The 22710-nt window shown below is 40.5% G+C and overlaps 1 protein-coding gene across 1 annotated transcript; it reads left to right on the top strand.

The window, feature by feature from the left end:
- Nucleotides 1–303: 303 nt before the first annotated feature.
- zgc:92360 (uncharacterized protein LOC436988 homolog) lies at nucleotides 304–21413 on the top strand. Its single transcript, XM_053339385.1, has 11 exons — nucleotides 304–391; nucleotides 2809–2939; nucleotides 4234–4325; nucleotides 9556–9638; nucleotides 9736–9848; nucleotides 12053–12199; nucleotides 13869–13952; nucleotides 14244–14306; nucleotides 17307–17378; nucleotides 19191–19422; nucleotides 21385–21413. Exons 1-11 carry the CDS (start codon nucleotides 304–306, stop codon nucleotides 21411–21413), a joined length of 1134 nt encoding a protein of 377 aa, XP_053195360.1.
- Nucleotides 21414–22710: the final 1297 nt, after the last annotated feature.

The following is a 22710-nucleotide window of genomic DNA, read 5'->3' as shown; positions in this document are numbered from 1 at the left end:
TGCAGCTCAAACGGGGGACAGATAATGGACGTGTCAGTAAAGCTTTAAGAGATCTTGACTTGATTTTCCTTCAAACCTTGGACAACCACCGCCTGTGCTGAGGACGTGCATACCTGTGTGGACTTGCCCTGCTGCCCGTTAGATAGGACCGAAGTAGTAGGGGAGTCGAGCGCGAGGAGACACACCTTGTTGGCCTGCTGTGGCTCGACAGGACTCTATACACTCCACCCCTCTCTCTCTCTCTCCCTCTCTCCCTCTCTCTGAGTGTGTGTGTGTGTTTGAAAGGAAAGAAAAACCACTGAAATGTCGGCAAATGAGAGAGCAACTCGAGCACTGAGGGAGATCCAGCATAAACCTGGAAATGACACCTGTGCAGATTGTGGCGCGCCAGGTAAGATGAAAGAAAACAAAAGTTTTAATGAGGCTAAAGTAAAGGTTAAAGTCCAGCTTTCTGTGTGTGTGTGTGTGTGTGTGTGTGTGTGTGTGTCATATGACTTGTAGTATAGGCACGGATCATTTACCTGTGCCAGTACTAATCTGTTTGGAAATCATTCAACCATTACAAAATCCCCCAAAAACATCTGGCTTTGTAACCTTAAAGGAGTTTAAATGTGTCACAAGGTGAGTTTTTAGGATCTCAGGAGGGGGGAGGAGCTTTCTCAGAGCAATTGAAGGTAAAGCATTTTAGTCTTGGTTTGTGATGTGGGGGCCACAAGGGGAAGAAACTTTCAGAATCCAACAAGTCTTAACATGCTGAGTACGGGGCTTGCACACACCTTCACGCTGTGCTTCTTTAGCTTATAGCAGTCATGGACGTCCTATATATGCCCACTTGTTGAGATTTTATGTATGATTAAAAACTATATGACCATTTTAGTGCATTTTAGTACATCCCATAAAGGAATCAGTGAATGCAGCACCCGAGGGCACCATATTGCTTTTATAGTTGAGCAATCCAGCAAAGATAATATCAATACCAGGCCCAACCTCTCTCCATGTGTTAAATCTTTATTTATCCAAGGATGGCTGACTGGCTGCTCAGTAAATATACCTTCTACTCCCGTCTGCAGAGGAGTTGCACTGCCAAGTTTCAGCCCCTCTCATCACCACTGTGACATTATATTCCTGCTGTAGTGGCTTTTGTTCTTTTCTGACTGCTGGAGATTAAAGACAGATACTTTTTTGGTGTCTTGGCATATGCATGTGTGGGCTGGTTCGGTTTTATTCAGCTCTCTCTCTCTCTCTCTCTCTCTCTCTCTCTCTCTATAGCTGGCATTGTGAAATATTGACGCAGCAAAAATTAGGCATGAGAGAGAAAAGAAGCCGAGCATATTGTGTTTTTTAATCTACCATAAGGTTGGAAAATTAAAGAATGTTTTTTTCTCCCTGCTCAGATATCTGTGATCTGTAGTGATGAAAGCAAAACAGTAGTATCTCCTATTCTCTCTCTCTCTCTCACACTTATAAGTTTAGTTTATGGCAAGCTGCAGAATGTGTGTCAGAAGATAAGTGTGGCCAAAGCAAAGAAAGCAAGAGGAAAACGAGATAAATAAACCTCAACGTTTTAGTTAGATTTATTTAAATAATGACCCAGTTGACATGCAGAAGTTTGAAACATATCAGGTGGAGAAAGTGAAAGTGACCTAACCCTAACTATATAAACTCTATATATGTCTGATATATAAAGCTGTAGCTTAAAAAGAGTCGATAAGTCGATTGACATTAAATCCATGTGTAACTATTTAAATAACTGTTTGAGTATTTTAGATACTCCAGATTTATGAAGATGTCCCATATAACATTAGACATTTTCACTAGTTTTTGATGTGAGAATATAATTGGAAGATGAACTGATAATTAAAATAATTGTTAGTTTGAGCACTAGTTTTCATAGTAAGATAATAAGTGAATAATTGCAGTGGTTGACAGATGTTTCACTGTTCATTGTAAAAATCTTGATCAATATGAGTTTTATTATCATTAGACATTTTTGGGAATATGTTTCAAATGGAGGTGCACTTTACCAAAAACATAATCATGTAATAATAATTTGATTAATTTATCAACATAAAAAAAGCAAAAACATTCTCTGGGTTCAGCTCAAGTGTGAGGATCTGCTGCATAATCTCTGATATCACTGATTACATATTGTTACATATATATGTTTTTAAAATATTTCTTTAGTGGAAAGTTAAGCCTTAGTTAAGCCTAGTTAAGAGGGAAGAAGGAAGGAAGGAAAGGAGGGAGGAAGGGAGGGAGGAAGAAGGAAGGAAAGGAGGGAGGGAGGAAGGAAGGGAGGAAAGGAAAGAAGGAAGGACAGAAGAAGAGAGGGAGGAAAGGAAGGAAGGAAGGAAAGAAGGACAGAAGGAAGGAAGGAAAGAAGGACAGAAGGAAGGGAGGAAAGAAGGAACAGTCAAAACAGACGGGGTCAATTTGAAGAAGAGAGGGAAGGAGGAAAGGAAGGAAGGAAGGAAAGAAGGACAGAAGGAAGGAGGAAGGGAGGCTTAATGGGGAGGCTCTTCGTCTTAATAGATAAAATACTTTTTTTTTTCAATTACGTAGAAACAAACTAATCGATAAGTCAAAAATCAAAATCAAATTAAAAACAATTGAAAGTTAAATCAATAAGCTACAGCCTTAGTTCAAAACATGCATGACTTTCTACTCATGAGATAATCATTGAGCATCCCTCACTCTCAATCCCTTCATCTATCAGTCCATCTCTCCTTGTCTCCTCATATGCACCACTCTATCCTCTCTCCTCCTCATGCTCCATATTTATTCTCTCCATCCTCCTCCTCTCTGTAGATCCCATGTGGGGCTCCTGCTCTCTGGGGGTGTTCATCTGTCTGGCCTGCTCGGGGATCCACCGAAACTTCCCCGACATCAGCAAGGTGAAGTCTCTGAGCCTGTCGCACTGGGAGGACCACGAGGTGGAGGTGAGACCAGCAGAGACCAGTAGCGGACACCCTAATGTCTCCTCACTGTCCCGTTGACTTAGTTCACTGAAGTCATTTACCTCCTGTCGTCCTCCCGGGTCAAATCGACCCCATCTCTTTTGACTGTTCCTTCCTTCCTTCCTTCCTTCCTTCCTTCCTTCCTTCCTTCCTTCCTTCCTCCCTTCCTTCCTCTTTCTTTAATTTATCTTTCACTTTCCCCTCCTTCCCTCTTTCTTTGCTCCATCCTCCTTCCATACTTCCTTCCTGTCTTCCTTCTCTCATTCCTTCCTTCCTCTTTTCCTCCCTCCGTCTTTACTCCTTTCCTTCCTCATTTCTCCCTTCCTTCCTTCCTTCTCTCCTTACTTCCTTCCTCTTTTCCTCTCTCCCTCTCTCCTTACTCGCTTTCTTTCTTTCTTTCTTTCCTTCCTTCCTTCCTTCCTTCCTTCCTTCCTTCTTCCTCCTTTCCTTCCTTCTTCCTCCCTTCCTCCTTTCCTTCTTTACTTCCTTCCTTCCTCCTCCTTTCCTTCCTTCCTCCCTCCTTTCCTTCCTTCTTCCTCCCTTCTTCCTCCTTTCCTTCCTTCCTTCCTTCCTTCCTTCCTTCCTCCCTTCCTTCCTTCCTTCCTCATTCCTTCATTCCTTCATTCCTTCCTCCCTCCTTTCCTTCCTTCTCCCTCCTTTCCTTCCTTCTTCCTCCCTTCCTACCTTGACTCGAGGACAACAGGACGGTTAAATACTCTGATGATCCACTTTCTCTCTATTACTTCACAATATTTTACAGCTTAAAGAAACATACTGTCATCGTTCATAAACTGACTAAATCATATTTAAATACCAAAGTCAGTTTATTCCACTAGTTTGAGAACAAGAGTCACTGAACAACCAGAAAGAGTTCAAATGTTTTAGATACTTCATCACATGACTTCTCTCATAAAAGTGATTCATCTGCTACAGTGTGTGATATTATTGGTCTGTTGGCTGATATTACTACTGAGGTTGCAGTTTCTGTGTTTATGCTTTTTATGGGACAAATAAGTCAAATGCACATAAAGCTATTGCATTTGAAAAATCATTTTATTTTCCAATAATTTTCCAGACTTCCTCGTAGAGATGATTCCAAGAAACCAAATGATTAACACCTTTAATTTAAAGGTGTCGATAAATATCTAGTCCACAAACTTTATTCTTCTGTTCTGTTGACCAAATGAAATTATTATATTACCTCTTCTCATTTCATGTATATGTGTGTGTGTGTGTGTGTGTGTGTGTGTGTGTGTGTGTGTGTGTGTTTCGATAGTTTATGGCTAAGAACGGTAATGAGATCATGAAGAGTAAATATGAGGCTGCTGTCCCGGTGTACTACTACAAACCAACCCACAGAGACTGCCAGTGAGTAACCATGGCAACACACACGCACACACATGCACACACACACACACACACACACAAAAAAATCATACCCGGTCTGTTTTGACTGTTCCTTCTTTCCTTCCTTCCTTTCCTCCCTATCTTCTTCTTTCCTTCCTTCTTTCCTTTCCTTTCCTCCCTCCCTTCCTTCCTCCCTCCTTTCCTTCCTTCCTTCCTTTCTTCCTTCTTCCTCCCTCCCTCCTTCCTTCCTTCTTCCCTCCCTCCTTCCTTCCTTCTTCCTCCCTTCCTTCCTCCTTTCCTTCCTTCTTCCCTCCCTCCTTCCTTCCTTTCTTCCTTCCTTCCTCCTTTCCTTCCTTCTGTCTTCCTCCCTCCCTTCCTCCTTTCCTTCCTTCTTCCCTCCCTCCTGCCTTCCTTCTTCCTCCCTCCTTCCCTTCCTTCTTCCTCCCTTCCATCCTCCTTTCCTTCCTTCTTCCTCCCTTCCTTCCTCCTTTCCTTCCTTCTTCCTCCCTTCCTTCCTTGACTCGAGGACAACAGGAGGAAAAAACTGTTCAGACTCAAAGCTAAGGCTCAGTGAAGCTGTTCTGGAGGCCTTACTGAGACTATTTGAGTTGTTTTTTCCTTTAATTTCTCAACCATCTGTAACTTGTACTTTCTTCTATTACAATATGTCTATATATATATATATTTTTTTTTATATCTTGTCCTTGATTTGCATGTATTTACGGGAGTGGTGCTCATTGTGTGATCATGTGAGTCCATGCAGGTGGTTTCCTGTTTGTCTGTGTGCATTCATGTGTGTGTGTTTGCATGCATTCATTTACATCTGTCAGTTTCTTGTTTTTTCCTGTGACATTGTTGCTTGGTAAAAAAAACCCCTCTAGATTATATTTAAGTGTGCAGCAGGGACGGAGAAGCCACTCATAGTGATTTTAACCTTGCAAAGAAAGACATGAAAACACTCTATTCATTGACTCTGATCTGCATTTGTACTTTTTAAGTTTCAGTACATGATTTATAGGCTTTAAAATGTGCTTCAGGATTATGATAGACAGTCACAATAAAAGCCAATACATCTAAATAAATAATAAGTTCCACATATTCACACACAGCCGAGCTTTTACAAAATTACTCTTTTACCTTTTGAAGCTGGTGTTTTGCTTTCAAGACGTCTCAAAATACCTGCTAGATTGAAAGCTGTGAACTTTTATACCCAGCAATTAGTAGAACCAGTGTAACAGCAGAGCAGAGACAGACTTTAATAAGCCTTCACACCACATTTGTGCTACTTTTGAAATATTTTTTTATGAGAAATAGAGACATATGAAACATTGAACCCATGTGGCAGCAGTCTGCAGGAGCACCGTTGGCAGAGATTCATTCGTCCTTGGATATGTCTCTATTTGGGAATCTCTGATTTCCTACAAGGCAGATTTGCTCAAGCTGGGTCAAGTTGCAGAGGGAGTGTCAGTGAAAAGTTTGCTTCTTCAATTCATTCCACAGATTATAAATGAGAGATTCAAGTCTGGGCTTTGACTCTTCCAGTCTGTCTCTATTATGAATCCAGAAGAAAGTCACAGTGATAGAAGAGACTATAATCCTGATTCTTCATCTTCTGATTATAAGAGTCATCATTAGTATTTATCATGTTTCAATATTAATGAGGTGTTTATTTCTTCAATTTAAGCCAAGCATTTGAGTGTTGAGTATTTCTCATATTGCAATATCAATTGACATTCCAGTTAGATCTCAAACTGATGATTATTTTTTGATAGTTTGATTTATTTATTTAGTTTTTTGATGATTCATCCAATCAATTAAATGTCATAAAAAGTTATGAGAGCCAAAGACATGGCCCCAAACTATGATTGATGAACAGCAGGATAGTTTAGGCACAATAGGATTTTTATTCACTTCCAATTTGAGGATCTTAACCTTCATGTCGTCCACCCGGGTCAAATTGACCCGTGTGTTCTGACTGTTCTTCCTTTCTCCCTACCTCCCTCCTACCTTCCTTCTTTTGTCTGTCCTTCCTTCCTTCCCTCCTACCTTTCTTCCTTCCTTCCTCCTTCCTTCTTTCCTCCCCCCCTCCCTCCTACCTTCCTCCCTTCCTTCCGTCCTCCCTTCCTTTCCTTCCTCCCTTCCATCCTTTCTTTCCTCCCTCTTTTCCTTCCTTCCTCCCTTCCATCCTTCTTCCCTCCCTCTTTTCCTTCCTTCTTCCTCCCTTCCTTCCTCTCTCCCTCCTTTCCTTCCTTCCTTCTCCCTTCCATCCTTCCTTCTTCCTCCTTTCCTTCCTCCCTTCATCCTCCCTTCCTTCCCCCCTTCCTTCTTCCTCCCTCCCTCCTTTCCTTCCTCCCTTACATCCTTCCTTCCTCCCTCCTTTCCTTCCTTGACTCGAGGACAACAGGAGGGTTAAATGTGTATTCTTCACCCTTAAAGTTTTTCTTCTACTGTTAGTTGTGACATCTGTTGCTGTTTCTCTCCATCCTCTCTCTTCTTATGTTTTAAATGTCTCATGTTTCATTTTTCTCCTATCCCAATATCAATTGACATTCCAGTTAGATCTCAAACTGATGATTATTTTTTGATAGTTTGATTTATTTACTTAGTTTTTGACGATTCATCCAATCAATTAAATGTCATAAAAAGTAATGAGAGCCCCAGACTATGTTTAATGAAGTGAATGAACAATAAGACAAAAAAAGAGAAGAACAGTAGGATTGTTTTGGCACAATATGATTTTTACTCACTTCCAATTTGAGGATCTTAAATGTTTCAGGTAACTTTCCCCCACTGTGAATTAGTATAAGTATTCTTCACCCTTGGCGTTTTTCTTCTAAGTTGTGACATCTGTTGCTGTTTCTCTCCATCCTCTCTCTCTCTTATGTTTTAAACGTCTTATATTTTATATTTTATTCTGTGAAATCTTCCTGTAGTTAAGTCTCTGTGGAATTACAAGAACTGATCAGCACAATAAAAACAGGAGATCTGTGCATGCAAAGTGAGATAAATACATTTCCTCATCATTAAATTATTGCCAACATGGCTTTACATACATATGCACAGATAGGACATCAAAATAGTGTGATGGAGTATAATGATGCTTTATTCTGGATGGTCAATAGTGAATTCTGATGCTTGAATTAAGTCAAAATGCTAAGCGATAGTTGTATACTTTTATCTTTAAAATATAACAATAAAGTTTCCCTTCTGTTTCTATTTAGTTGTATTACTTCTAAATGAGTTAACCCTGAATGTGAGCTTCATGGCAGTATCAGTATCAGTATCAGAGACTTTGCACCTTGTAAAGATGTGATACTTTGAAACATTTCAGCAGGTCAATTAAAGTGTCTGTTAATCCATCAACAAACAACAAGCAGCATATTAAAATGTTATTTTATTACAGACACTAACCACTAGATAGCTCTATATAAAACATTCAAGTAGGGAACTAGGTTAGGAATAAGGTTTTATAATGTTTACAATCCAGTCTGCTCTTTAGACATTTAGAGGTTTATAGGTGCAGTTATGTTTAATTCAGCACCAGCCAGCATAGTTTCTGAAACTATATCTGACATTTTCTTTTTCCTTTCTTTTTTCTTCTTTTTCTCTCAGTTATAGTGAGCCGTGAGTAAAGCGAGGCAGGCTGGCTGTCTCTTCACTGAGTCAGTGTGCATGACTGTGGCTGCACTAGACAGCTCACAGCCAGGAATGTGAGGAATTATATGAATGTGAAGCAGGGGGATTTTTAGAAAAGAGCAACCCTTCTCAAGTTGCATGAAACAAACCGGTGTGTAAGACGTTTAAGACAATACCTTTTCATTTAAAAGTGGGGTGCGTCTTATACACCGGTGTGTCCTATTCACCAGTAAAATACAGCAAGAGGTTGGATCTGCATATGATTATAGGTACATAACAGGCCGTCCACACTAAGAACAATAACTATAACAGTAACTAAAAAAATATTATAAATTAATATTATTTTCTACTTTCATTTTTTTCCAGTCCTGATAATAAATATCAAATATTCATTAATTTTTAGGATTTTAACCCTTTAAGTACCAGTTTCTTTATATTTATCGCCTGTTTTTTTAAATGAAAACAACACAAACAATTAATTATTTTCTATATACTAAATGCAACAGCTGACACTCATACAAATACATCCAGGTCAGTTTTGATGCACCCACATTTTTCATTGGTCTACTCTGCTTCATAAAACATGGCGAGCAGGACGGGGGAATTCTCCCATAGGTGAAATACAGCTTAATGACGTAATCTGGTGAAAAACAAAACAAAAATAAAGTCCCTGGCTCTAAAATCAACACAGGAATGTATGAAAGAGTCAAGGTAGGAAGGAAGAAGGAAGGAAGGAAGGAGGTAGGGAGGAAAGAAGGACAGAAGGAAGGAACGAACGAAGGAAGGAAGGAGGGAAGAAAGAAGGACAGAAGGGAGGAAGGAAAGGAAAGAAGGAAGGAGGGAAGGAAAGAAGGAAGGAACGAACGAACGAACGAAGGAAGGAAGGAGGGAAGAAGGAAGGAAGAAAGAAGGACAGAAGGAAGCAAGGCAGGAAGGAAAGGAAAGAAGGAAGGAAGGAAGGAAGGAATTTGCATTAGCTTTCTTACTTTCTACTAGAAGACTGTTTTCACATTCATCTGCTGAAAAGTAGAACGTGTGTTTGTGCCTATGAGTATGAGCAGGATTTGTGACATCATCACTAGTTTCGGGCCAATCCTGGTCCAATATTAGTACAACTTACTGTGTTCCTTACGGCGTTATGTAGAAACTCGAGGCGACCGGTGCACAAACACTGAGGATGGGCTTCACACTGACGTAGAGGCATCTTGTGTCAAGCAGGAAAAACGTGTGAAATGAATCGTATTTGCATATTCATAGATGCTGGAATTTTTAATGAGGGAGAAGGAGTAGATGACATTTATGAATTTTAATATATTTTCTTTTTGTTCCACATTAGACACACATTAATATTCCAAGAAGATTATTTCATATATATCTTAATACATGTCTTGAAGGGATATTAAAGGGATAATTAACAATGAACGTACTTGAGCAGAATAATTAGTGTTCTTTATTTCCTGTCTTGATTTCTGCTACTACTGAATGAGCCCTCTCTGCTACTTTGAGATTAGCCTCTTTCTCATCTACCACAGAGATCACAAGATGTCTATTAGTCTGCTTCCAGCTTTTTTATGAGCTCGCTGTGTTGACGCTTCTTCTCTTTGTGTGTGTTCAGGGTGTTGAGGGAGCAGTGGATAAGAGCAAAGTACGAAAGGAAAGAGTTCTCCGACCCTGGGAAGAGCTTTACATATGAGGAAGGTGAGTGCAGTTCACACACACACACACACACTCACACACACATGCATAAATGACAACACATACATGCTAATGATTGACCTTTGGTGATTTCCCGCAGGCCTTAGAGAGGGCATATTGATGAAGAGGGGCCGGGACAATGGGCAGTTCCTCAGCAGGCGGTTTGTCCTCTCAGAGAGAGAAGGGACACTGAAGTATTTCACCAAATTTGACGTAAGCAGCAGTTTTTATTGAGTCTTTTTTATTGGTGACATGCAACCTAAACATAACCATGACTGCAAAGCTCTAGTAACCTAATAAAACAGCATCCTAGTTAGTTTGAAGGCCGATGTGTAACACCAAAACATACATGCAAATGCAACATTAATATCTTACACCCCTTTTCCACCGAGCTGGAGCTGGTTCGGAGCCAGAGCCTGACTAAGCACCGGTTCTTTGCTTTTCCACCACCAAAGTTCCAGCTAGGAGCCTCAGAACGGAGCCAGAGCAAGCACCAACTCTTTGCTGGTCTAAAGCAGGAACCGATTACGTCAGTGGAGTGGGGGCGGGGCTAGCGTTTATTAGCCGGCTAGTGGGGCTAATATTTATTAGCCGGCTAGCGGGGCTAACATTTATTAGCAGACTAGTGGGGTTAGCGTTTATTAGCAGACTAGCGGGGTTAGCGTTTATTAGCCGGCTAGTGGGGTTAACGTTCATTAGCTGACTGCATTTACAGAGGGTTAAAGATTTGTTGATTAAAAGTACTATTTTTATCTTTTTTTTACCAGAGCTGTCGTCTTCTTTTCTTCTTCTTCTTCTTCTTCTTCTTCGTTTCCAGCAGGCTAGATGCCTTGCGACATTTTGCTGCCTCTCACTGGTGAATCATGGAAGCGCTTCAAAGGCGTGCGCTTATACAGTGACGTAATCGTATAGCTCTTTGCCGATGGAAAAGCAACAGGTTCGTAAGAGGTGCTTGGATTAGCACCAACTGAGCACTGGCTCTAGCACTAGCTCCGAACCAGCGCTGGCTCCAGCTCGGTGGAAAAGGGGTATTAATTACAGAGCACTTGAAAGACGTAAAACATACTGTGGACAACACTCCCACATTTTGTGCTGCAGTATCTTTACACGTGTACACACAGTTAGCTTTATAATCATGTAAAAGTCTACCAAGTGTCTCTGTACCTGCTCCCTGCTCTGCATCTGAGCGTGCTCAGACAAGCTTAACCAGCAGTCTGTCTTCTCTGTCAGTGTGGCTGATTCGCTAAGCTTTACACCACCCAAACTAATTAGAGCTGGAAGCACTGGGAGCTCTTTGTTTGTCACAGTAAACCAGCTCTGGGAAGTGGGAGTTATATCTTTAAAAAGACTATTAACAAGACTTTCATTCTGTTTTTTTTCCTCAAATATGTATCATCACTTTGTTTTCACACACGTCTTTGCATACAAATATCTTTTTTTATTGTGAGTGTTTTCCCTTTTCTCCACCACTGTTCTCCCTGGGAAATATTTCACTGTTGCTTTGTACTCTCCTGCTGACTCAGCTATAGTGTGCAAGAAAACAAAAAACATCCTCCCACAGTCACAGTGGTGACAAAAACAAAAGCAGTATTTTATAAATCAGGTGAGATGGTTGAGTCTCAGAAGAGCCTTGAGGTGTAAAATACTCAAGTAACAGTCTGACTAACGGTTCCTTAGACTATTTGTCTCACTTTTACTGTCTGTTTTATCATACTGGCAGAGTCTACATCACAATGGCAGTCAAATCTGTTCTTGTAGAAAGGTGTAGCTGTTTGTGTTTTCTGTCAAAGTCAAGGCGGGACAGATTAAAGAGCAGCGTCCACAAACAGGTTTCCTGGGATTTGTCAGTCTTAGACATGTTTATTATGAGTGATGCAGAACAAGATTAAAGTTACAGATATTATTTCCATGGTTAGAACGAGGACAACATGTACCAAACACGCTCTATAGATTGAGTATTATTATGATGGCCATCCAAAACAATGCAGTATATATATGAATGAATCCCAGTCCATTGAATTCATCACTTATTTGCATGTTATTTTACTTTAATTTAACTGTAATCTTCCATTTGGGTTCCTGGAAATCCTCCTCCCTCTTATAAAGTTTCATAAATATACTTAACATTATTTTATCATCTTGATTTTATCACTAAAATCCAACAAGTTCATAAATTTGGTTTTGAATTGATGACAATTAAGAGGTATGCTAGAAAATATTGTTCATTAACAGATTAAAACAGTTTGAATCATTTGATCCCTATACTAAAAAAAAAGTAAAAACAGCATCAATATGACATTTTTCCAACCTTAAATTGCAATATTTACAGTAACCTCCAGGAAACGTTGGATCAAAAGTTAACATCATTAAGTGGGCTCCATGTTGTTAATCCCAGCTCTACTCCTCTTCTCCTGCAGGCTAAGGAGCCTAAAGCAGTGCTCAAGGTGGACACCATGAACGCAACCTTCCAACCAGAGAAGATAGGAAACCCCAACGGCCTCCAGATTACCTACCTCAAAGATTACAGCACCCGCAACATCTTTGTGTACAACGACAGCGGCAAGGTCTGTCTGACCTCTGTATAAGAAAAAACCTCAAACATGTTTAGGAAATAAGGATCACTTTGCTCTTTACGGTGATTCAAGGCTGGTTGGACAAGAATTATTATTAGCCTTTCAGTAAATATGAAGGTTGATAAAAGAGTCATTTTAATTAGAATTAAGGTGTCATTCACATTGGATTGAATCACATTTTATCTTCTGTCACATTAAAAGCGATGGTTCGGCATAATTTCGACCTAGTAAATGACCCCACTAATAACATCTCACGAGATCACGCACAGATCTCTAGATCAGAGCGATAGATATGCTGAGCGGGATCTCGCGAGACCACGCGGTATTTCAGTGATCGTGCGAGATTTCGGCGATGTTTACAGCTTTAGCATTAGCAGCAGAGTAAAAGCCATCAGGTAAGTGTTTATTTTAATAAACTCCTGGTATACAAACTCTCCAATGCCTCAATTTATGAGTAAAGACCCTATTTGTACTAATGTAGAAGTTTGATGAGAATCCAGGCATTATTAGTGGGGTCATTTACCAGATACACTGGTGGTCCCGTTAGCGCCTGTACTAAGACATTCGGCTGATGGCTCTACTTCACTAATTTGAGACCAAATGAAAATGAACAGCAGAGGTGCTGATTAGATAGACGTCATGGTGCATATGATGCTAGGTCGAAATTTTAGGTGCCATTCATATTGGATTCAATCACATTTTGTCTTCTGTCACATTAAGGGACAGACATAATTTGAAACTACCTGGATTGTGTTGTTGTGGGCGAGTCTCCAAACCTTTACAGACCATCTGTGTCAATTTTTTGTGACTGATTGAATCCATTAGTTGATGACATTCAAGCAGCACATCCGTCATTCTGTGTCATTTATGAAGACACATTGAAATATATGGAGTACTTCAAGAAGTTATTTATGTGGTGGGCAGGAAACTTGAAACTTCTGATTTTTTAATGGAGAGGTTAATTATTGACTTTGAAAACAGCTTGCTTGACAAAAAAGGTCTCAACACATGGTCCAACTTTCAAGCTTCCAACTATATCTTGTTAAATTGTATATAACCCATATGAAACATCTGTTACTGAAAGGCCCAATGTGTTCATGGGGTAACAATTAAAACATCTCCATGACAACTGAGCAAACTCCATCTGCCAAAAAATGCCACAAAATGTAGTTGCAAGCTATAGACTACAATAAGTAAGTTGGACCTTGTGGTTTTTAGTCAAGGATAATGAGGATAATAATGTTTTCCAGCACAGATTCATCCTAGTATCAACAATCACAGTAATATCATGTAAAAACCACTGCAAGTCACTAGAATCAGCATGGCCATACATTACAAATAATATTTTTTTGGAGCAGATGACTTAATTTTTTGGACCTTTTACAATAAAATATAGCAGTGGTAATTTGTTAATTGGGATGATAGCAATGATCCACTATGGGATTAATCAGACTTGTGTTATTCTCAGTCTTCACACGGACCTCTGTGTTGTGGTTTTCTCGTTCTAACTGATAGATTGAGGTCTGCAAACACCCGCAAAAACTCAGCGCACACACACCTGTGAAGGGAATAGCACACAGGTTTCCACAGGGAGTATGCTGACAGCTTAATGGAAGACTTACTTACTTACTTACTTACTTTCTCTCTCTCGCTCTCTTAGGAGATTGTAGACTGGTTTAATTCAATCCGGGCAGTTCAGCTCCACTATCTAAAGGTGGCCTTCCCTGGAGCGACAGATGCTGAGGTGAGAACACACATACACACTCAAAGGCATACAAACACTTACCTAAACACACACACACACACACACACACACACACACACACACACACACAGAGAGAGATTAGATTTGGGGTCAATGATTGTTGAGATTAAAATGATATTGCCATGTTTGTGTCTGTGCTAGTAAGATAACTCCATAACTGTACATTGTATACCTGCTACATTTATAGGTGGCACTTTCACCTCATGATTTTTATTATTTTATGAATTTATTTTTTTATTCCTCTGTTTTTCTTTTGCTTGTTGCTTTCAGCTGGTACCCAAACTTACCCGAAACTTTCTGAAGGAAGGATACATGGAAAAGACAGGACCCAGGGCAAGTTAACACACACACACACACATACCCGTTTTACTACCTCGTGGGGACCCTGACTGGGTTCCAGCCTTTCTAAAGGGTCTAGAGACGTAATTTTAACTCCTAAATTCATCATAATTCTGTTTGAATAAAAACATGACTTGAAATATAAATAACTGTCACATAAATCTGAAACCTGAATTTTGCCCACCTCGTTGGGACCAGTAGTCGGTCCCCACAGGTTAGCAATATGTCAGGTTTCGGTCCCCACCAGGATAGAAACACACACACACACACACACACACACACACACACACACACACACACGTACTGTAATGTAAATCTTTATTTGACCAGTACAGTAAATGTGAGGTCCCTGTACAATACCAGTTACTTTTCCTTGATCAACGTCATAACATGTCAATCTGCTTTCCCACTAAAAGATAAAATATGTAAAAAGCCTCAGACTCACTAGACTGACTTAAACATGACAGAGAACCATCTAAACCAGGTTTGGATCTGAGTTCAGTTTCAAAGTAAATTTCTATCTGTCAAGTTGGACACAGTTTCCTTCTCAAATCTCCTTCCTGTGATCCCACCTCCTATTCTCCTTGCTTTAATTGAATGGGAGTTGGGCTTAGAGGCTAACTATCCCAGCTGTCAGTGCGGCTGCTTTCCACTGCTCCTCGACAGGCTGACTGACAGCTGAAAGTTCGTACCTGCCTGCCTCACTGTCCATCTGTCTGTCTGTCTATGAAAGGCATCCAGCTGAGGAGTGACTTAATCGTAAAGTTTAAAACCCACAAATACACAACACACACAGGCATATGTCTGGATTTGTATATAGTATACATGCACAGTTGCACTTATACATGTATATTTGCATATGTGCATACATGCAGGTGCTTTGACGTGCAGCTTTCATACTGAAAAGCCTACAGAGGCATCTCCAAGCAACCTGATCCTTAGCGACACACACAACTGGTTCTGTATTCAGACACGCAGACTCTCAGTTTAATCTCCGACTGTCAGGCTGAGAGATGAAAGGACTCACTAACTTGCTGCGTTGGGCTGATTCGGTAAATGGATGTCATAATTCATTTCCCTCACATGCATGTGAGACATATTTGTGGAAGGAGTCACTGGAGAAATGAGAAGGAGAACAGTCGCTTGTGCCGGCTCATGCTCAACGACAATATCAAACACTTTTATGAGTCCAATTTGGCAGCAGTCAGGGACCTGAGCATCCTCATTATTTGAAGCTTGGCACTCTACAAAAAGAGCTCAAGCTGTTTGTGCACTTCAGTAAACTCTCCAAAGGTGCTGCTGCGCTTTATACTCTTCGATAGCTGCTTTCAGCGTGGATTTGGAACGGCGGCGCTGATGTAAACTTTCAACCGAGACAACAAGTCTTTTCAAATTCAGTATCAGAGTTTTTATGAAGGTGTTGCAATAAACATTCAGACTGGATTGTCAGAAGGAAAACTAGTCGACAGCATGAAGCACTGACGAAAAACCCAAACAAATGAAGGTAGAGTGCTGATGATCTCTCAGGAGCTCTTAAAGCCTAAGATCAAGTGTAATGCATTATGGCCATTTAACAGGTACAAGAGAAACTGCACTGTTTCAAAAAAGTGGTTGATTTAGGCTGTAAAGACAGTTGAGTCCATCAAGAAAGACAAAAATAAAAGGGCTGGTATCCAGAGGATGAAAATTTACATCATGAGTGACTGATTTTTTTTTTTTTTTTTTTTGTGACAATCTGTCGTCCATGGTTTTCTTTTCACATTTTACAGCCGAATTTCTGCTTAAAGAGACTCGATACGCCGCAGGATCTCCAAGTTTCTCATCTTCAATCTTTTTTTTGCAGCTGTTACTCCAGGTTAAAGATGCTGCATAAGGGATTTTGCATTATTCATCTGGTCATATTCCAGTTGGTTAGGGGGGGGGGGGGGGGGGGGTGGCACACCTCCAGCCAATTGGATCTTGGTGTTCATCAGAAATGCAGATTTTATGGAAATAATTTCCAAAACAGCCTGCTGGAGGAGGAGGATGTGGGCTATAAGGGAAAAAAGATGGGTTTAGAGAAAAATGAACAACTTTGGGTGAATAAATTGTTATTTATATGTTTAAAATACACTCAGTATTTATTTAAAAAATGAGTCAAAAAAGACCATAATGCCACATTGTCAGTATTTTAGTCTTGCTGGATACACAAAATCCCTCTTTTCTAAACAAAAATGCCACTGATTGACTGTTTCCATCTTCTTAAATGCGAGAATTTGTTTATTTCTTCTGTTTTATATCATTTTAAATTGAATATATTTGGGTTTAGGACTGTTTGCTGAACAAAACAAGTCATTTGAAGGCATCACTTTGGGCTCAGGGAACTTGAGATGGGGTTTTATACACTTATGGTGAATTGAAATTAAAAAAAAACGCAAAAGATGTGTGACTTTTTAATACAAAACAATCAAAATAAGAGCACTCTTTTTGAGTTAAGTGTGAGTGTAATGCTGCTGTCATGACAGAGTTCCCCTCTCTTTTAAGGCCCATTTATGCTCAACGTTAAATACGGATACAGACTGAGCCTTCTGTCCGTGCTCTGCGTTCATTTCGTCCGTATTTCTGCACGTTTCCATAAAGCTTACGGATACGGACCAAACGGAGCAGTACCACTGGAAATCATGGGGGGGGCAGTGTTGCTGTCACTACTCGATACGTAGCTCTAGTGAGACACGAAGAAGAAATAACAATGGAGGAACTTTTAGAGGAAAGGTTTTGTGAGTTGGTTAGAAACTTTAAACATATCGTTTTTGTCTTTTATGCAAGAGGAACATTATCAATATCTCCTCCACAGTCGCCATGTTTGTTTTTGAGTTTGTTGTTGTTATAAACGTTTGACTCTGTGCTGCCCCCTGGTGGATGTATTGGTTAACATCCATGCCAACGTAAAGGACCCATGTCTTTCTCTGTCTCCACTCCTCTCATGTCTGACTGTGTCTTTGTTCCTTTTTACAGCAAACAGAGGGCTTCAAGAAACGCTGGTTCACTCTGGACCACAGGCGACTCATGTACTTCAAAGATCCCCTGGTATGATAGCAATACACACACTCCTAAACACACCTGCACCTGCAAAATTGTCTGCTGTTTTTTAATTTTTGGGGGCTTTTACTTGATGCTTGGGTGACTGTGGTTCAATTTCTTTATCACAAAATACCAAGTGTGGAGTGCAACTGTGCCTTGATGATATTCTTATGCTGTATAAAGATATAAATGAATACCATAGAGAGTGGTATGAGGTTTTTTTTTCATCAAACAAATTAGATAAAGTAGATGTATGTAGAGGGATATGATGTAATGACTCACAAGGGAGAGAGTGATATATAATGTGCTTTCTTTCCCATCTTAATATAATCACACATATGACATTTCTTTTTCTTTCCATGACTTCAGTAGCTGTATCTTTTAAGTCAGACTGGACACACAGCCTTTTCCTAAATCTAATTGATATCAGCACTTGAAAGGTAGTGACGTCATGAAAGTAAGCTTCATAAGAGCCATTGAATGATTAGAGTGGAGTTTTTATTGCAATGGTTATCACAGAAACAGAGAGCGAGAGAGAGAGGGGGAGAGTGGGCGTCTCAGATTTCCCAACACTTGGCTAAATACACATCAGATAGCCAAGGCTTAGTCGCTCACCATTTGTCGCTGATGTAATAGCTCAGAGGAGAGGTGCAATAATTATAAGGTGTAAGTGACTGAAGTGTCCGACTTCTCCCCCCCCGAGAGAGTTCATCAAGAAAAACAGGGTAGATGAAAGGAGGAAGAGGAAGTGTAGTGAACTGGGGGGATATGTGGGGAGGATGCTCAAAGAAAGTGTCATTTGATCACTTGGACAATGGAGTAAATTATGCATGTTAGACTACAATGGCGCTTTGTGTACATAAGTGTAATTTGTTCATGCTCTCTGACGACAGACAGTGAAATGTATTTAATGTTAGACAATAGAGGCACCTTGACGTTACGGCAGCTTTGTGCATTGACAGGGCCTGTACTGTAGGATCCATGTTTGAAAATAACTCTACTGCTTAAGTGTCTTTGAGCGAGGCATATGGATGAGTACCGGTCTGCTTTTGGCCCTAAAAACATCTTCTGTAAAGGGAGACTGGGGAGAAAAAAAGAGTCATGTCTGTGGCTGTGTTCAAAATCCCATGTATTTGATTTGGTTAAATGGTAATGCTCCTCCCAAACACTAGGGGGGGGGGGGGGGCATGGTAAAGGCCGACTGGACACAGGTTTATTAAACCTTTGTGTCGTCCTCCCGGGTCAAATTGACCCCGTCTGTTTTGACTGTTCCTTCTTTCCTCCCTTCCTTCTCTCTCTCTTTCCTTCCATCTGTCCTTCCTTCCTCCCTCCCTCCTTTCCGTCACTCCTTTCCTTCCTCCCGCCCTCCTTCTCTCTTTCTTTCCTCCCTTCCTTCTTTCCTCTGTCCTTCTTTCCTTCCTTCCTCCCTTCTTCTTTTCCTTTCTCCCTCCCTTCCTTCCTCCTTTCCTCCCTCCCTCCCTCCCTCTTACCTTCCTTCCTCCTTTCCTCTCTCCCTCTTACCTTCCTTCCTCCATCCTTCCTTCATTTCCTTCCTTCCTTCATTTCCTTCCTTCCTTCTTTCCTCCCTCTTTCTTTCCTCCACCCTCCCTCCTTTCCTTCCTTCTTCCTCCCTTCCTTCCTTTCTCCCTCCCTCCTTTCCTTCCTTCTTCCTTTCCTTTCCTTCTTTCTTCTTGGACCAGTAAAATAATTAATTTAGCCGTCAAATATAATAAATGTGTAAGAATTCATCATGTTAACATACAGCAGTAACACTGAGCTCTATAATCTCTCTTTTCATGCTCTCTCTCTGTCATGAAGGACGCCTTTGCTAAAGGTGAAGTGTTCTTGGGGAACAAGGACCACGGTTACAGCGCCTCGCCCGGCTTGCCAGCTGGCACCCATTGCAACGGCGCCTGGCAATATGGCATCACCATAGTAACGCCTGACCGTTGCTTCCTGTTCACTTGCGAGGCAGAGAGCGACCAGCAGGACTGGCTGAAACACTTCAATAATGTCATAAGTGCGCCGATGTCCCCTCAGGAGTATACAAGTAAGAATTCAAAACTTTATTTAATATATATTTATTAGACATTAGTGTTTATATAATGAGCTGCTGATTACTTTTTTTTTGGAAATGGCTGCTGTTATTTTTTAAAGCTTCAAATAGCAGCTCTGGTCCACAGAGACACCACAGAATAAATAATAGGCCATATAAATGAATTAATACTTCTACTAATAAATTATAAAAAGAAACTTAAGTAGGTATATTGGCATGCCTTTATTAATTAAAGCATTTGTATACTCACGGCAAAATCTTTTAACTGTGAGTGCAGAGTTTCCAGCCTGCGTCAGACAAAGCTGAGTTTACTGACTAATTATTAAAAACCAGGACGTGATGTGTGAGCTATCGTCATGGTAACCCACTCAGCTCTAATATCTCTGCACATTTTCTGCTGTGTGTTGCGTTAAGCGGCAGATAAAAGGCTGCTGATGGGAGAGAAAATGAATAAAGCCGAACGGACCATAAATGCAGCATGTTTCTAAAGTTAAAAAAAACAAAATCATTTTAATAATCGTGATTTCAATTTTGACCCAAATAATCGTGATTATGATTTTTTACATAATCGAGCAGCCCTAGTACGAACCAAACTATACATGTCTGACCCACAAGCTGCTCCAGTAACTAACACCTCTGGAGGATGAGCTTTTGTTTGCATGAAGCCAGCAGGCTCACAATTCATTTTTTTATTTTTTATTTTTGTACCAAATTCCATTGTTGTGAGTCACATGTACTTGTAGATTTAATCTGAGATGACTAAAAGACTCCAACCACACAGGCTGCTCTGTGAGGTCGGACTAGTCTGTGTAAGAAAACCCAGTTGTAATGTGGATAAAAGCTGAGATCTATAGTTTGTGTTTGATCGTTAACAGTTATGATGAGGTAAATGTAAAATGGTAGTGATGCAGATTACCTATGAGTACAAAGTGCAGCAAAGGCTAGGGCTGGACGATTATGGCAAAACTCAAAATCACGATTAATTGAATTTTTAACCTCGATTACGATTAATGAACGATTATCTCTAAGGCCGAACATTTTTACCTGGAATGACACCAGGTAAAATCAGGACATTAAGAGTCGTTACATTTTATGAGGGGAACGTGAACGCCTGTTTTAAATTAAATGTCAGTCCTGCAAATGGTTGTCAAGATATCACTCTGATGCCAAAATGCCAACTGCCCGGTAGCACGAGAAGAAAACCCAGAGTAACATCAAAGTCAGCAGGATTCTCTGAAGATAAATGTCTGTTTAAACCTTTATGCTCAAATATATTTAATAGTTGTTTAAACTTGGAACAAAGTGGCTGAAAGATCAGCTGACTGACTTAAATCCTTAATCATTTCACTTCTAGAGAAAGAGAGCATTGTACTATTGCAGATATATTTCTTATGTAATTGGATGAAAAACCACATCTTTAACCTTCCTGTCGTCTGTTTTGACTGTTCCTTCTTTCCTCCCTCCTTCCTCATTTCCTTCCTTCCTTCATTCCTTCCTTCCTTCCTTCCTTCCTCACTTCCTTCTTTCCTTCCTTCCTCTTTTCCTTTCTCCCTCCCTTCCTTCTTTCCTTCCTCCCTTCCTCCTTTTCTCCCTCCCTCCCTTCTTACTCCTTTCCTTCCTTCTCTCCTTACTTCCTTCCTCTTTTCCTCATTAATCCTTTCCTTCCTTCCTTCCTCTCTTCCTTCCTTCCACGTTTCCTTCCTTGTTTCCTTCCTCCCTCCTTTCCCTCCTCCCTCATTTCCTTCCTTCCTTCCCTCCTCCCTCCTTTCCTTCCTTCCTCCCTCCCTTCCTCCCTTCCTTCCTTGACTCGAGGACAACAGGAGGGTTAATAAGAAAAATCATGAATATAAATGTTAGAAGAGAAAAAGCTTTAGTGGTATTGAGGTAATCAAACACAAAACATTCATCTGCATGGATAAAAGAGCCTCTAACTTTGGACTTTCATGTGTTTTCAAGTGGAAGCCTTGTTCAAGCACAGACATTGATGGCCCAGCGACCCGTGGGATGATCTCATCTCCTCTCAGACCTTCTCCAATCTGACACGGGACCCCATCAGCTCCATCACTGCCTACTTCTGTTTGTGAAGATGCCGGCAAAAGGGATGCAATTTGACCCATTTCATCACTAAAAATGGTCAGAATGGAGCTTTTATTTTGTTAAATATCCAAAATAGGGACTGGAATGTGCTGTCTGGTAATGAAAGCTATGAATACAGGCAAATTAAATGCAAAAAAACAAAAACACGGACAAAAGAAAGGGCACCATGGCAACAAAAATGTATTTGGGGGGAAAAAATTCAATTAAATGTGACAATGATATGTTTGTTTGTTTTTAAATTATCATGTTATAATTTTAATTGGTGACATCTAATCCATGCTAGGTATCTCTGGAAATGTAGAAACATGGTGCTTCCTGTGCGATATGGGTTTACATGTGGAAATTTTATTATTATTAAATATTCAATGCAAGATTTAACCTTTGTGTCGTCCTCCCGGGTCAAACTGTTCCTCCCTCCTTCCTTCTCGCTTTCTTTCCTTCCTTCTTTCCTTCTTTCCTTCCTCCATCCCCCTTCCTTCCTTCCTTCCTTCCATCTGTCCTACCTCTCTCCTTGTCTCTTTCCTTCCTTCCTTCTTTCCTCCCTTCCTTCCTTCCATCTGTCCTCCCTCTCTCCTTCTCTCTTTCTCTCCTTCCTCTCTCTTTCCTCCCTTCCTTCTTTCCTTCCTCAATCCCCCTTTCTTCCTTCCTTCTGTCCACCTTCTTTTCTCCCTCCCCTCCTTCTTTCCTCTGTCCTTCTTTCCTTCCTTCCTTCCTTCCATCCTTCCATCCTTCCATCCATCCATCCTTCCTTCCTTCTTCCTCCCTTCCTTTCTTCCTTCCTCCATCCCTTCTTCCTCCCTTCCTTCTTTCCTTCCTCCATCCCCCTTTCTTCCTTCCTTCTGTCCACCCTTATTTTCTCCCTCCCTTCCTTCCTTCCTTCTTCCTTTCTCCCTTCCTTCCTTCCTCCCTTCCATCCTTCCTTCCTTCCTTCCTTCCTTCTTCCTTCCTCCCTTCCTTCCTTGACTTGAGGACAACAGGATGGTTAAGAAAAGTTGATTGTGAAGAGAGAAGTGCCTTAGTCCTCTTGTATCAAGTATTTTATATTCAACTATGACATGAAGACTGGTTAATATTAATGAGGTGCAGAGAGTCGAGCGGGCAGTCGAGACACAGATAAAAGTTAAAAAGGTTTTAATATCCAAAGTAATATCTTCAGACACACTACCTGTACAGTTATGTCATTTA

The sequence above is a fragment of the Scomber japonicus genome, chromosome 2 (genome assembly GCF_027409825.1).
Source record: "Scomber japonicus isolate fScoJap1 chromosome 2, fScoJap1.pri, whole genome shotgun sequence".
NCBI classification, from domain to species: Eukaryota; Metazoa; Chordata; class Actinopteri; order Scombriformes; family Scombridae; genus Scomber; species Scomber japonicus.
The sequence above is the reverse complement of the archived record's forward strand: the minus strand, read 5'-3'. Positions and strand labels throughout refer to the sequence as shown.

Bases quoted from the DNA above. Each gene is read 5' to 3' on its own strand.
- zgc:92360 (XM_053339385.1), top strand. From the start codon at position 304: ATGTCGGCAAATGAGAGAGCAACTCGAGCACTGAGGGAGATCCAGCAT. The intron at 12,200-13,868 runs GTCTGTCTGACC...TCGCTCTCTTAG, and splicing joins TGTACAACGACAGCGGCAAG to GAGATTGTAGACTGGTTTAA. The intron at 13,953-14,243 runs GTGAGAACACAC...TGTTGCTTTCAG, and splicing joins CTGGAGCGACAGATGCTGAG to CTGGTACCCAAACTTACCCG.